The 13,115-nt window shown below is 43.3% G+C and overlaps 1 protein-coding gene across 5 annotated transcripts in view; it reads left to right on the forward strand.

Moving 5' to 3' along the window:
• asap1b (ArfGAP with SH3 domain, ankyrin repeat and PH domain 1b) overlaps positions 1–13,115 on the forward strand; it is a 42,386-nt gene that overhangs the window by 12,415 nt on the left and 16,856 nt on the right. For all 5 annotated transcript variants that reach the window (XM_058060751.2, XM_058060755.2, XM_058060753.2 and 2 more), the window contains exons 2-9: positions 349–421; positions 1,431–1,576; positions 3,472–3,546; positions 3,978–4,027; positions 5,085–5,214; positions 8,182–8,267; positions 9,145–9,220; positions 9,327–9,413. In XM_058060751.2, coding sequence (XP_057916734.2) covers positions 349–421; positions 1,431–1,576; positions 3,472–3,546; positions 3,978–4,027; positions 5,085–5,214; positions 8,182–8,267; positions 9,145–9,220; positions 9,327–9,413 — 723 coding nt within the window. The remainder of the gene's footprint in view (positions 1–348; positions 422–1,430; positions 1,577–3,471; positions 3,547–3,977; positions 4,028–5,084; positions 5,215–8,181; positions 8,268–9,144; positions 9,221–9,326; positions 9,414–13,115) is intronic.

Genomic DNA, 13,115 nt, shown 5'->3' on the forward strand with positions numbered 1-13,115 from the left:
GGTCAAGGACGGCTTAATTACGTCGTTAAAATACGTAGCCTGCTACTGCCGTCACCGAGATGTCACGGTGTGTGCGTGTTGATCATTTATGAGCATCCGTGACGGCAAAACAACAAGCGTTTATATTGTCAGGTTGAATTACACTAAGGGAGGAAAACGCCGACTCACATTTGGAATCCTTCGATGAATCAAACAAATGTGTTGCTAGTACCGACCGCAGCCGTGGAGGATAATTGTTGACTGATTGGCTGGAAATACTGAAAGTATGACAGTTATTTGTCTCTGAAAATCAGCCAGGCCGCAATATTACACTAAGTTTTTATTATTGTTTGTGTATTTTTCCTGCAGGCGTTGGACCAGGACCGAACCTCCCTGCAGAAGGTGAAGAAGTCAGTCAAGGCCATCTACAATTCAGGACAAGGTAAGATAAAATGTCTCTATTCACTAATTAAAATGGTATAGAACACTTTAGGTTGTAGATCAATACATATTAGTTTCTCTTTTTGCTATACGGTACAATTTGGCGTGGGATAGGAAGGTATTTCATGGAAAGCCACACAAGCGTAAACAAAGGCCGCTTGCGATCAGCCAGAAAATGACTCATCAGCTACGAGGACCAGACAGCAACAAACAGCCATGCATGTTTATTGGCCGACTAGCCAGGCCGGAGACAAAACAAAACATCTGAATGTGTTTATTCGATCATAGCATTTAGCCTCCTTTTGACTTCATATTTGGACTATTTTCCCCATTATCTTAAAACTTATGTTTTGATTGTTTCTCATAATATTATGAAGTTATTTTTACTTACATTTTTCAACTCGGTGCTACTAAAATGCCTCATAATGTTATTACATTAAATTTTTTTTTTGCTACAATATGACTGTTTCACCTCATATTTTGAAAAATAAAAATTCTTCTTTTTATTTCCATAATATTTTGACAAAAACATTATTCTTATATAATTTTGAGTTTTTTGGCATAAAACCATGACTTAATTCTCATAATATTTTAATTGTATTTCCATAATGTTATAACATTTTACACCACTTAATTTTCCAAAAATTATTTTGTTTGTTTGTTGTAATATTACAACATTATTACCATAAAATTATGACCTTTCTTGTGAGATTGACACTTTTTTCTCTTAATATTTGTACTTTGATTTATTCTTGGAAAATTACTGCAAATTTTTCAAATTTTTGCTGCTGCTGTTGTTTATGGAGGAGTAATTTAATTCACTCTGTAATTAGTTTTAGTTACTTGTACTCAAAATAACTCGTAAACTGAACTCTGTTTGTTATTCGGATCAACATTTCATTTTTTTGCTACATTTTTCACGTTTTTGCTGTTTTTTTTTTATTTAATATTTCTTCTACAATGTGCCGCGAGTCACAAAAGGCCCCCGTTTTCCATCTGTACCCCTACAGACCACGTCCAAAATGAAGAGAACTATGCTCAAGCCCTTGATAAATTCGGCAGCAACTTCATCAGCCGGGACAACCCTGACCTGGGCACGGCTTTTGTCAAGTTTTCCTCCCTCACCAAGGAGCTGTCGGCCCTCCTGAAGAACCTGGTGAGTCCCATCGGAGGAATGTGGTGCAGCTGTCGAGTGTGTGTGTGTTTTTTTTGGCCCACAGGGGCTAAAGTGTTGGGGGGGGAATTCTCCCAAAGAGATTATTTTTGTTGTCACCCCCTTAATTGGTTTACGGTGTGGATTAGGATTAAGTAAGGTTGGGTTTGTGGCGGGGTCAGTAGTGTGAAATGGTGTCTAGGATGGTAAATTTCAGCCAGCCGCCAGTCAAGCATCGGCCTCAGAGAGACGTCACCCTTCCAGGTCGAGTTGGACCCCCCCCCCCACCCGCCTTGTTGAGTAATGTGTCCTGTTTGGATCCTCAGTACCTCGCTTCCTGTGCGGCTAACCGCCGGATTAGACTCCATAAATACATCACAGCGGCACCACCACCGACGGCGACCCGAGAGCGTGCACACGTGGGTTCATTCAGAAGCGCTCTTAAATCACCCACTTTTGTGTCGCCAGGGGATGTCTTTTTGTTCCCCCTCCCACATCAGAGCTCAATAACTACACCCCCCTAAGGCTTGCCCCGCTACACGCGAGTGCTACAAATGACTATCGATGAATGATGCTCGTTCCGGATTGCTCTGCTGTTTTTTTTTCAATTCAAGGAATTTATAGACCGCAAACTTCTTCGGTGTTTATTCCCTTTCAGAGCACGAGGATTCCAGGACGGCCGGAAGGCAGCCAGTTAAAGATTGATTTTTTTTTTTAAAGACAAAACATTGGCTGTATGCAAAGGCAGGCTCCTAAAAGCGCATTAGTGGCCATTAAGTGTTGTTTACTTCCTTGATTGCTGCTCTGCGAGGGGGGGTGTGGGGGGGTACATAAATGCTTAGTCGTGCTGTAAACGACCTTGCTGATACAAATGGTTAGGGAGCAGCTGAGCGATGCTTGCCTTTGCTTTTTGCTAAGTCACCCTTGAGTGCACAGCACAGTCTGTCTATCATGTTTCTTCTTTATTTAGCCTTGATAGAAAGTGAAATAAAGAACATGGCTGGTGTCATTGCTCTCATAGGTCATTAGTTTTTGTGGAAGAATATTGTGTCATATTGTAAAAACCCAATTCATTCACCAGTAGTGACATATATACATATATATATATATATATATATATATATATATATATATATATATATATATATATATATATATATATATATATATTAGTTATTAACACAAAGCTATGATGTTGACGTTTTATGCATGCATTGACATACATTGGAATTGTGTTAACAACTGTTCAACTAAACATAATTCTTTATCATAGCAAGCCATTTTGTACTACTAGGCCTTCAAAAAATGGCAAAAAAAAAAATGGGCACGCCTGTCGCAACCAAAAATAACCGGTAACATGTAAATGCACCACATGGACTTTTTACACAGTGATACACATGCAAAACAATACTTTTATATACAAATTTATAATCCGCAAGGCATGCTGGGTAACATAGTAATATAAAATAGTTTTGTTTTGCATCTGTATTACTTGTCGTATTGCTAGACTGTTCCACATGTGTTACTTAGTGTGTTTATATTTGGCCGTACTGTTTGCACCAGTCGGTTTTGTTGTGTTTTGTTTCTGTTCCCGGTTCACAAAGCAAACCATAACGGCATATTAGGAGGAATCTGGTGACCTTAAAAAGTCCCATGCATATTGGAAAATCTGGTAGAAAATCTTCCCAGGACTTTAGAAGCAACAAAAAATGGGGAACAACAACAATTTATTTCATTTTCACTTCCTGTATGTGCAATGGGCGAATGTACCGATGCATTGGTCCATATAGCGGCCATTGTGGGATACATTCTTTATGAGTTAGCACTGTCATGGTTTGGTGTTGATATTTTTCTCTTTTTCTTACCCCTCCCCCCCCCCCTTGTGTGTGTCTCCTCAGCTTCAGAGCCTGAGCCACAATGTAATCTTCACCCTGGACTCGCTGCTCAAGGGAGATTTAAAGGGCGTTAAAGGGGTAAGATGTACTCTTTCTCTTCCCTCCCTTGCTGGCACCATCCGGGGGGGTGGCGGAAGCGATAGGATGCCGCGTCAGCACATCTCTCCATTCATCCCTCGACCTCTGTGCGTGTGCTCGCTGAGTGGGAGAGTGTGAAGCGGCCACAGGGCGGAGGGGGGTGGAAGGGGGTGTGGTGTGGTGCAAGAGTAAAAGTCTGCGTTTTAAACGCTGTAAATCTCGCAGAAGTAAACACCGCCCTTTGTGTTGTGATTGAGGCGAGTAACTGGGTCATGAACCTCGCCCAAGTCTCTCGATCTCGCTCGCTCACTCGCTCGCGTGAAGTGAAGCACCCACCCGGGTCTCTGGTGGAGGTCCAACTCTGCAAATAACTCCTGTCCCCGTTGTGACCTCATTGCAGTTTGCTGACACTCGTTGTGTGTTGTGTGCAGGACATAAAGAAGCCCTTTGACAAAGCGTGGAAGGACTATGAGGCCAAGTTGTAAGTAGACGTGGATTCCGCTTCACGTGACACACGGCATGGATAGAAACTATAAATGAAAAATGGATGTGGCTTTTAGCGTGTTGCACAATGACACAATGTCGATGTTTTCCATGTAAACACTGAAAACGTCACCTGTGACGAACAGGACATGCTAGGTGTTTAGTGCACTTGCAACAATAGTGGACCGCACTGCTGTTGTTTGTGATAAAATGTGATAAAAATGTCAATCAATGATGCCTTCAAGTATACTGGTAACTTTGCGTTCAGCCGTCAACCAATCAGAGGCACGGAAAAATGATGACGTTACCGTACGTCAGCTAACAGCCCCTTATTTAACCCTTAGATGCATGAGTGACTGGACCCCACACTCTTCCATAAGTGGGTCAAAAATGACCCAAAAATTGCCGTTTTGGTTAGGAATAATGCTATAGCATACTTGACTATGCCAATGCTATAGTATTCCAGATTGACAGTATCTCAGACATATGTAATACCTATACTGCATATTATATTTTTTACAAAAACTGTGCTAGTGTTTGCTATTAATAAAGTATGCCCAACGATACATATAGTAATGTTAGCCAGCTATAAAGTAGGCAAATTTGTTGATAATACTAACAGTCATGAAGGACACACACACAATATCATATGAATAATAATACTTACATGTACTAGCACTTGATGTGGAAAATAATATTCCTGAGGGGTGACACTTGTGATATGGTCTACAGTTAATTTCTTCCTGACAGCCAACGTTGATAAGAATCAGTGGTTCCTATTGGATTCCATAGAAAATGCATGCGGGTAACACAAAAACAAAAAATTCTTCAAATGTATAAAAGTTAAGTTACAAATTTTGATATCAAAAACATGTTTTTTGAGGAATACCTGGAATATGAAATGATAAAAAAATTTTAATTACGAAGATATTTCAAGAAAACAACCTGACCCGGGTCATTTTTGACCCACTTATGCATGTAAGAGTTAATAGTGTTTAAGTGGCACGGGCCAGCACTGCCGACCCTGAAGGCCTCCTTTCCCTCCTCTGCCGCAGCACCAAAATCGAGAAGGAGAAACGGGAGCACGCCAAGCAGCACGGCATGATCCGCACTGAGATCACCGGGGCTGAGATTGCTGAGGAGATGGAAAAGGAGCGTCGTCTCTTCCAGCTCCAGATGTGCGAGGTGGGTTGTAAAATAACCCCCCCACCCCCCTCCCTCCTCCATTACGGTTGGCGTTCTGACATGAAATATTGTATGACATGTCTTCTTTTCCTTGTCACCTCATATTTTGTACATGATATGTATTTATGCCCTTTATATGACCTTAGGATGTCTCGGGTGGCAGCTGGGATAGGCTCCAGCATACAACCTATTTAGGATAAGCGGCATAGAAACAAAATGGATGCTGATCATTAATAACTGAAAGCTTCCTTTTTTTTTTACATTCCCAACTTCCTCTTAGCGGCACGGTGGTCGAGTGGTTAGCGCGCAGACCTCACAGCTAGGAGACTAGGGTTCAATTCCACCCTCATACATCTCTGTGTGGAGTTTGCATGTTCTCCCCGTACATTCCAAAAACATGCTAGGTTAATTAGCGACTCCAAATAGTCCATAGGTATGAATGTGAGTGTGAATGGTTGTTTGTCTATATGTGCCCTGTGATTGGCTGGCCACCAGTCCAGGGTGTACCCCGCCTCTCGCCCAAAGACAGCTGGGATAGGCTCCAGCATCCCCAGCGACCCTCGTGAGGATAAGCGGTAGAAAATGAATGAATGAATGTTTCTGTGATGGAAACTATTACTTATCATTAATAACTGGCGGGAGGACATATTGTGGAAAAATGCAACAATGAGTTTCCAGTGATTGTAAATGGGTCTAGTGGTTAGCACGCAGGCCTCACAGCTCGGAGACCCGAGTTCAATCCCACCCTCAGCCATCTCTGTGTGGAGTTTGCGTGTTCTCCCCGTGCATGCGTGGGTTTTCTCCGGTCCAGTCCAGGGTGTACCCCGCCTCTCGCCCAAAGACAGCTGGGATAGGCTCCAGCACCCCCCGCAAACCCTTGTGAGGAAAAGCGGTAGAAAATCAATGAATGAATGAACTTCCTCTTTGGTGATTTCTAGCTTAGCAGATGTGTCAAAGAAATCCGAGCTCCGTCGTGCTCGCTCAAGAGGATTCTAGAACAAACTCTCGGAGCCCGGTGTCTCCTTCGACAAAAAAAAGCCTCTCTTTTCAGTGGGTGGCGACGCCTACACCTCGCTATCGCTTGCACGCTTTATCCTGTTGGGATTTTCTTTTCGGACTCAAATTGCATAACGTAGTGGTGGATGCTGCTCTGCGGCTGCTGCTGTTTGGCCGTGTGAATTATTCACTGCAAAATGCGACGCTGTCCTCCAGTGCCCTGCCATGCTGAGCCAAGGGTTTTTTTTTTTTTACCCCTCCTGCCCACATATTCCATGCTGGCCTGCGTCTCTGCGTATTTTACCTCCTGCGTGGTGCCAGATAAGGACACAGTTGTACACCGCATCAGTGAGCGTTATTATCTTTACCACCGCCACTCTCATGTTTACAATTGGACATTTGCTCCCGTCCGCGGTATGTTCATCCCACTTAACCTCATTCCTCAGCGTTGCGTGCGTTCTCCCGTGGTCGCTCCACACGCCATCACGCACAATCCTTCCCACGTCCCCCATCTCCCCCCCCCCCCCCGCCCCGCCGCATGGAAGTTACTCAATCAGCAGATTACAAGAGTGCTCTCCCACCCTTGCTTATCCCTCGCTGTCAGGGAAGGGAGTGTGGATAGACGGTCATCAAATTATTAAATCATTATTATTGGTTATTGATGAGGCTGCACGGCGGACGAGCGGATAGCGCGCAGGCCTCACAGCTAGGAGACCTGAGTTCAATCCCACCCTCGGCCATGTCTGTGTTGACTTTGCACCTTCTCCCCGTGCATGCATGGGTTTTCTCCGGGTACTCCGGTTTCCTCTGACATTCCAAAAACATGCTAGGTTAATTAGCGACTCCAAATTGTCCATAGGTATGAATGTGAGTGTGAATGGTTGTTTGTCTATATGTGCCCTGTGATTGGCTGGCAACCAGTCCAGGGTGTACCCAGCCTCTCGCCCCAAGACAGCTGGGATAGGCTCCCTCCCACATTCCAAAAATATGCTAGGTTAATTAGCGACTCCAAATTGTCCATAGGTATGAATGTGAGTGTGAATGGTTGTTTGTCTATATGTGCCCTGTGATTGGCTGGCGACCAGTCCAGGGTGTACCCAGCCTCTCGCCCCAAGACAGCTGGGATAGCCTCCCTCCCACATTCCAAAAACATGCTAGGTTAATTAGCGACTCCAAATTGTCCATAGGTATGAATGTGAGTGAGAATGGTTGTTTGTCTATATGTGACCTGTGATTGGCTGGCCACCAGTCCAGGGTGTACCCCGCCTCTCGCCCAAAGTCAGCTAGGATAGGCTCCAGCACCCCTGCGACCCTCGTGAGGATAAGTGGTAGAAAATGAATGAATGAATGGTTATTGATGAGAATTATTGATTATATTCATTATTAAGAACTACTTTAACAATGAAAACTTTATTCACAGTTCACACATGGCTCTGTTGGGTATCAATCGTATCAGTCGTTGTCAACTTGAAAGTGACTGCTTACATATTACACACTTCCTCAAGCGAAACAGAAAGTAGTTCTTGACCAGCAACATCTGCACCGTGTTCCTTTTAGTGATATACATTAGCTGAAATGACAAACCTCCTCTAGCAAGATGGCGTCTGGCGTTCACCAGTCCCCTCGCTGTTCCCTGCGGACGGGTGCATCCCAGGATGAGCTGATATTGTCGCTTTTTCTTATATTTGCTTCACGACGATGCATTTTGTTGTGAACCCCCCCCCCCAGACAACACTTCCCCTGAAGGCTAGCCGCCCCGTATTTATCATGCTGATGTAGAACAGCCCTGGATTAGATCAAGCCCCCCTTTTTTTTTCCCTTCCACTTCCACTTTTGGCTGGTACATCAAACAAGTGTCTTAAAAAAAAAAAACCCGATGTTCACATTGTACCTCATTAAACACCTTCAAGAAAAAAAAAGAAATCTTTAAAAAAAAACAAACAAACCCAACAATGTGTCTCTGTGTTGCAGTATCTCATCAAAGTCAACGAGATCAAGACCAAGAAAGGGGTGGACCTCCTCCAGAACCTGATCAAGTATTACCACGCACAGTGCAAGTAAGTACCCCCACATGGTGTTTGATATAAATATAGACCACGTAAATAATGAATGGGTCGTCACACAGATGTGTTGTGACAGCTGCGGGGTTTGCCAGGGAAAGAAGTGAGCGCTCTGCGGTCCGGAACCGCCGGATGACAGGATGACAAACTCTCTCGTTGAGTTGCTAGGTCTGCTCGTAATAACACTGCAGTCAAACAATGTACTCTCACGTTGACAAAAGCTCATTAAAAGTAACTCAAAAAGGTCCCAAGAACCCTTATTTGGCGCTCAAACTGAAGTACGGCGGTGTCATTAAAGAAAAACCTCCATCCTCGTGGACATGATGCTGCCTCCAAGGCTTCGCTACGCTTTTTAAAATAAAGCCTGCTAAAAATCCAAACAAATTTACCGAGTTAGAGCATATAAAAGCAGATTAGACCTTCTAAACACATTTTTTTTTACATTATTAGAGCCCTCTAGACATTAAATAACACCCCTATAGTCACCTTTACACTCGAATTGAGTTCACATATTAACAGAAAAGATGCAATTGAAGTGTGTGTTGCTGTAAAAGGTGGTGTGGGGTGGACAGGAAGTGGGTTACAGGCAACAATAGTGTATAATGGTGATTATTGTGTATTTTGTGAGGTTGTTCAAAACTGCAGTATTGTTCAAGTCTGGTGCTTGTGTGTCTCACCGAACAGTAGTAACATTACTGACACCTTGTGTAGAATAATGCATATCACTACAATGTATTTGAATGCCTCATCTGAATGCCTTGTATTTGTATTTGCATCATTTAGGGTAAAATGTGCTGGAATATGCATATTTTTGGACTTAATAATTGTCTGTATTCAACCCCGAAACATCATAATTCATATTGTTTTTCTCCAGTTTCTTCCAGGATGGCTTGAAGACGGCAGATAAGCTGAAGCAGTACATTGAGAAGCTGGCGGCTGATCTCTACAATGTAATCACCTAATTCAGCTCCACTTTATTTTTACTCATGTTAGACTCCCACCAAATAGAAGCAAGTCAGAACATTAGGCACACCTGCCCTTTTTTTCTTTGTCCAGATCAAACAAACTCAGGATGAGGAGAAGAAGCAGCTCACCGCCCTGCGTGACCTCATCAAGTCCTCCCTCCAGCTGGACCAGAAGGAGGTAACACACATTGAACGCTGAATGAAGCTCGCCACACTTTCACAGGCCCGAATCGACCCGAAAACCAAAGTTAAGCAAAGTGTCCTCTGCTGGCCACTACAGGGGTCGGAAACAACACCCAGGTAGCTGTTAGCGTAGCATGTGGTCTGGTGAACTGTGTAGTAACTCAGCGGGGAGCCGCTTGTGTAATGTGGCTTTAGTCGTCTCAAAGAGGATCCCTCGGTACACGTACTGTAGTGCAAGACCACTACTAAAGACAGCTCATCCCTGCATGGGTTATTTTGAGCCTATATGTGTCTATTATGGAAACTATTACTTATCATTAATAACTGGCGGGAGGACATATTGTGAAAAATGCAACAATTAGTTTCCAGTGACTGTAAATGGGTCTAGTGGTTAGACCTGAGTTCAATCCCACCCTCGGCCATGTCTGTGAGTTTGCACCTTCTCCCCGTGCATGCGTGGGTTTTCTCCGAGTACTCCTCCCACATTCCAAAAACATGCTAGGTTAATTGGCGACTCCAAATTGTCCATAGGTATGAATGTGAGTGTGAATGGTTGTTTGTCTATATGTGCCCTGTGATTGGCTGGCGACCAGTTCAGGGTGTACCCCGCCTCTCGCCCGAAGACAGCTGGGATAGGTTCCAGCATCCCCGCGACCCCTGTGAGGATAAGTGGTAGAAAATGAATGAATATTTCTGTGATGGAAACTATGACTTATCATTAATAACTGGCGGGAGGACATATTGTGGAAAAATGCAACAATGAGTTTCCGGTGATTGTAAATGGGTGTAGTGGTTAGTGCGCAAGTCTCACAGCTCGGAGACCCGAGTTCAATCCCACCCTCAGCCATGTCTGTGTTGAGTTTGCGTGTTCTCCCTGTGCATGCGTGGGTTTTCTCCGGGTATTCCGGCTTCCTCCCACATTCCAAAAACATGCTAGGTTAATTAGCGACTCCAAATTGTCCATAGGTATGAATGTGAGTGTGAATGATTGTTTGTCTATATGTGCCCTGTGATTGGCTGGCGACCAGTCCAGGGTGTACCCAGCCTCTCGCCCGAAGACAGCTGGGATAGGTTCCAGCATCCCCGCGACCGCTGTGAGGATAAGTGGTAGAAAATGAATGAATATTTCTGTGATGGAAACTATTACTTATCATTAATAACTGGTGGGAGGACATATTGTGAAAAATGCAACAATTAGTTTCCAATGACTGTAAATGGGTGTAGTGGTTAAGCGTGCAGGCCTCACAGCTATGAGACCCGAGTTCAATCCCACCCTCAGCCATGTTTGTGTTGAGTTTGCACCTTCTCCCCGTGCATGCGTGGGTTTTCTCCGGGTACTCCAGTTTCCTCCCACATTCCAAAAACATGCTAGGTTAATTAGCGACTCCAAATTGTCCATAGGTATGAATGTGAGTGTGAATGGTTGTTTGTCTATATGTGCCCTGTGATTGGCTGGCCACCAGTCCAGGGTGGACGCCGCCTTTCGCCCCAAGACAGCTGGGATAGGTTCCAGCATCCCCCGCGACCCTCGTGAGGACAAGCGATAGAAAATGAATGACTGTAAATTACATCAGTGGCGCCCCCTGTGGGTTGTGCTTTGGAAGACATGCTAGTGTACATATAGTACAGATAAACTCAAATTGACTTATGGGCAATTAGTTAGGTGCCCCACGTTTTTCCATACCATGTTGCTCAAATTTCACACACATGTGGTTGTCAGTCCCCTAAAGTTGGCGGTGATTGGGTTTAATAACAGGGCTGCCATGTGGCGTATTTGTTCGAAAAATAATAGCACATGTAGCACAGCAGGGGTGCGTGTTTTGACACTTTTCCACCCCTTTGTGTGCAGTGGCTGAGGATTAGAAGAGTTAGCTTCACAGCTTGTTGTTTTTATTAGCCCTCGGCACATTCTGGAATAGGTTTTATTCTAGTAACAGTTAGCTTTGTTACGATATCTTAGCATACATTGACCTACACCGCCTGTCAGTGTGTTTCCCGTCACTCTGCATGTCACACAGGTCATGGTCACAATCTCACAGTAGTATCCCTAATGCGATTACCCCCAAATCGACCCCACACCACCCCAACCCACTCCACGGTAGGCACTCGGTTAAGAATCCCAAATCTCACGAGGATTAGTGCACGTGCCGGCGACACGTTCCTACAAACACACACACACCGCCTGCACCTGAGCTGGATCTTTCACACCTCTCCCCTCCATCTTCTCCCATCCTCCCCCCTTCTCCTCACTGCCTTCTGCTTGTCTGGAATCAAGTCCAGAAGAGTAAGTGCCGCTGCATGTAGGGCAACTTGTTCGTGCTGCATGATTTCAGCATGCTTTGTAGTATGCAATGTTATTTTCGTTCAGCTCCAATTCACGCCGTTATTCTGTTCGAGTGGTGTCCAAAAGCAAACCAGCATCTCAGAAAATTTTTCATTGACAGCCGCGGCTGTGGGCAACCTCCTGATGTTTTATTTTTTGTAATTAAAACCACAATATTGAATATTTACCTATCTCTGCATGCGCTTTAAATTGACTTTTTAATGCTGATGTTATTTCTGCTGTTACAACATTGGTTCTGTTGCAATCTACTTGTTCATAAATAATTACGCATTCACACTGAGCTAGGTTCTTTTTCCACTTTGTCATGTACTCCGAATCATTGTCATAGAAAGTGACTATACAGTATGTAAAGATTCTAACATTTAAACAGCAATTTATAGCATTGGCACTGTGTGCTATTATTTACATCAGGTGACGGACAGGGATGTGACATGCTGCATGTAGGCACCAGGAGGCACATTTGCATGGTGACTGGATTGTGCTGACACGCTTTTGTTATGCAGTCATCCCTCGCCACTTCCTTGACACGGTTGTTGAAAATATGCTAAAATGAATAAAAAATTAGTTTAAAAATAAGCATTTTAAGCACTTTTTTCTGGATTAAATTAAGCGTTTTCAAACATGAAAATGTCTCAGTGAGATAGAAGCATGTTGTTGCTATGTTGTATTATTGTCAGTAATGTCACACTGATAAGATAATGGCCACCACAGGAAGTAAGAATGCTAACATCTGTGTCTATATTATGTTCTATACATAAGATAAGATATGCGTTTATTCGTCCCTCAGTGGGGAAATTTGCCTTGCACAGCAGCAGGAGTACAGAATCAGTTAAGCAGTACAAAGTACAAAATACACAATATAAAAAAATAAACAATATAAACAACCCAAGTATTAACAAATCAACAATTTAACCCAGAGTTATATACAAATACAGTTTGCAGATAATATGAAATGATATGATATATATGACGAGTCTATACACTATGAGATCTTGTGGGTGAGTTAATATGAGGCATTATAGTAATACTTCACTTAGTACTTAGAATACTTCATGTCTTAATGTCTACTATATTAGGTGTAAAGTTGACTATGGGGGTGTTATTTCATGTCTAGAGGGCTCTCAAAAAAAAAACATATTTAACAGGTTTTTTATGCTCCATGAACTCTACTTTGCGTAAATTCACTTATCACTGTTGTGTCTTGAACTTATTAACCGTGATAAACGAGGGATGACTGTATTGACCTAGCGATTTATTTTTGTCATATTTTGATTTGAGGATGTTTTGCGGCATGTTTTGTGTTTTTGTGTCGCATGTTAGCCGTCAACGTGGCTTTTTATTGTTTAAAATGTG

This window comes from Doryrhamphus excisus, linkage group LG7 (assembly GCF_037039965.1).
Source record: "Doryrhamphus excisus strain RoL-2023G ecotype Guam linkage group LG7, RoL_Dexc_Guam_v1.1, whole genome shotgun sequence".
NCBI lineage: Eukaryota > Metazoa > Chordata > Actinopteri > Syngnathiformes > Syngnathidae > Doryrhamphus > Doryrhamphus excisus.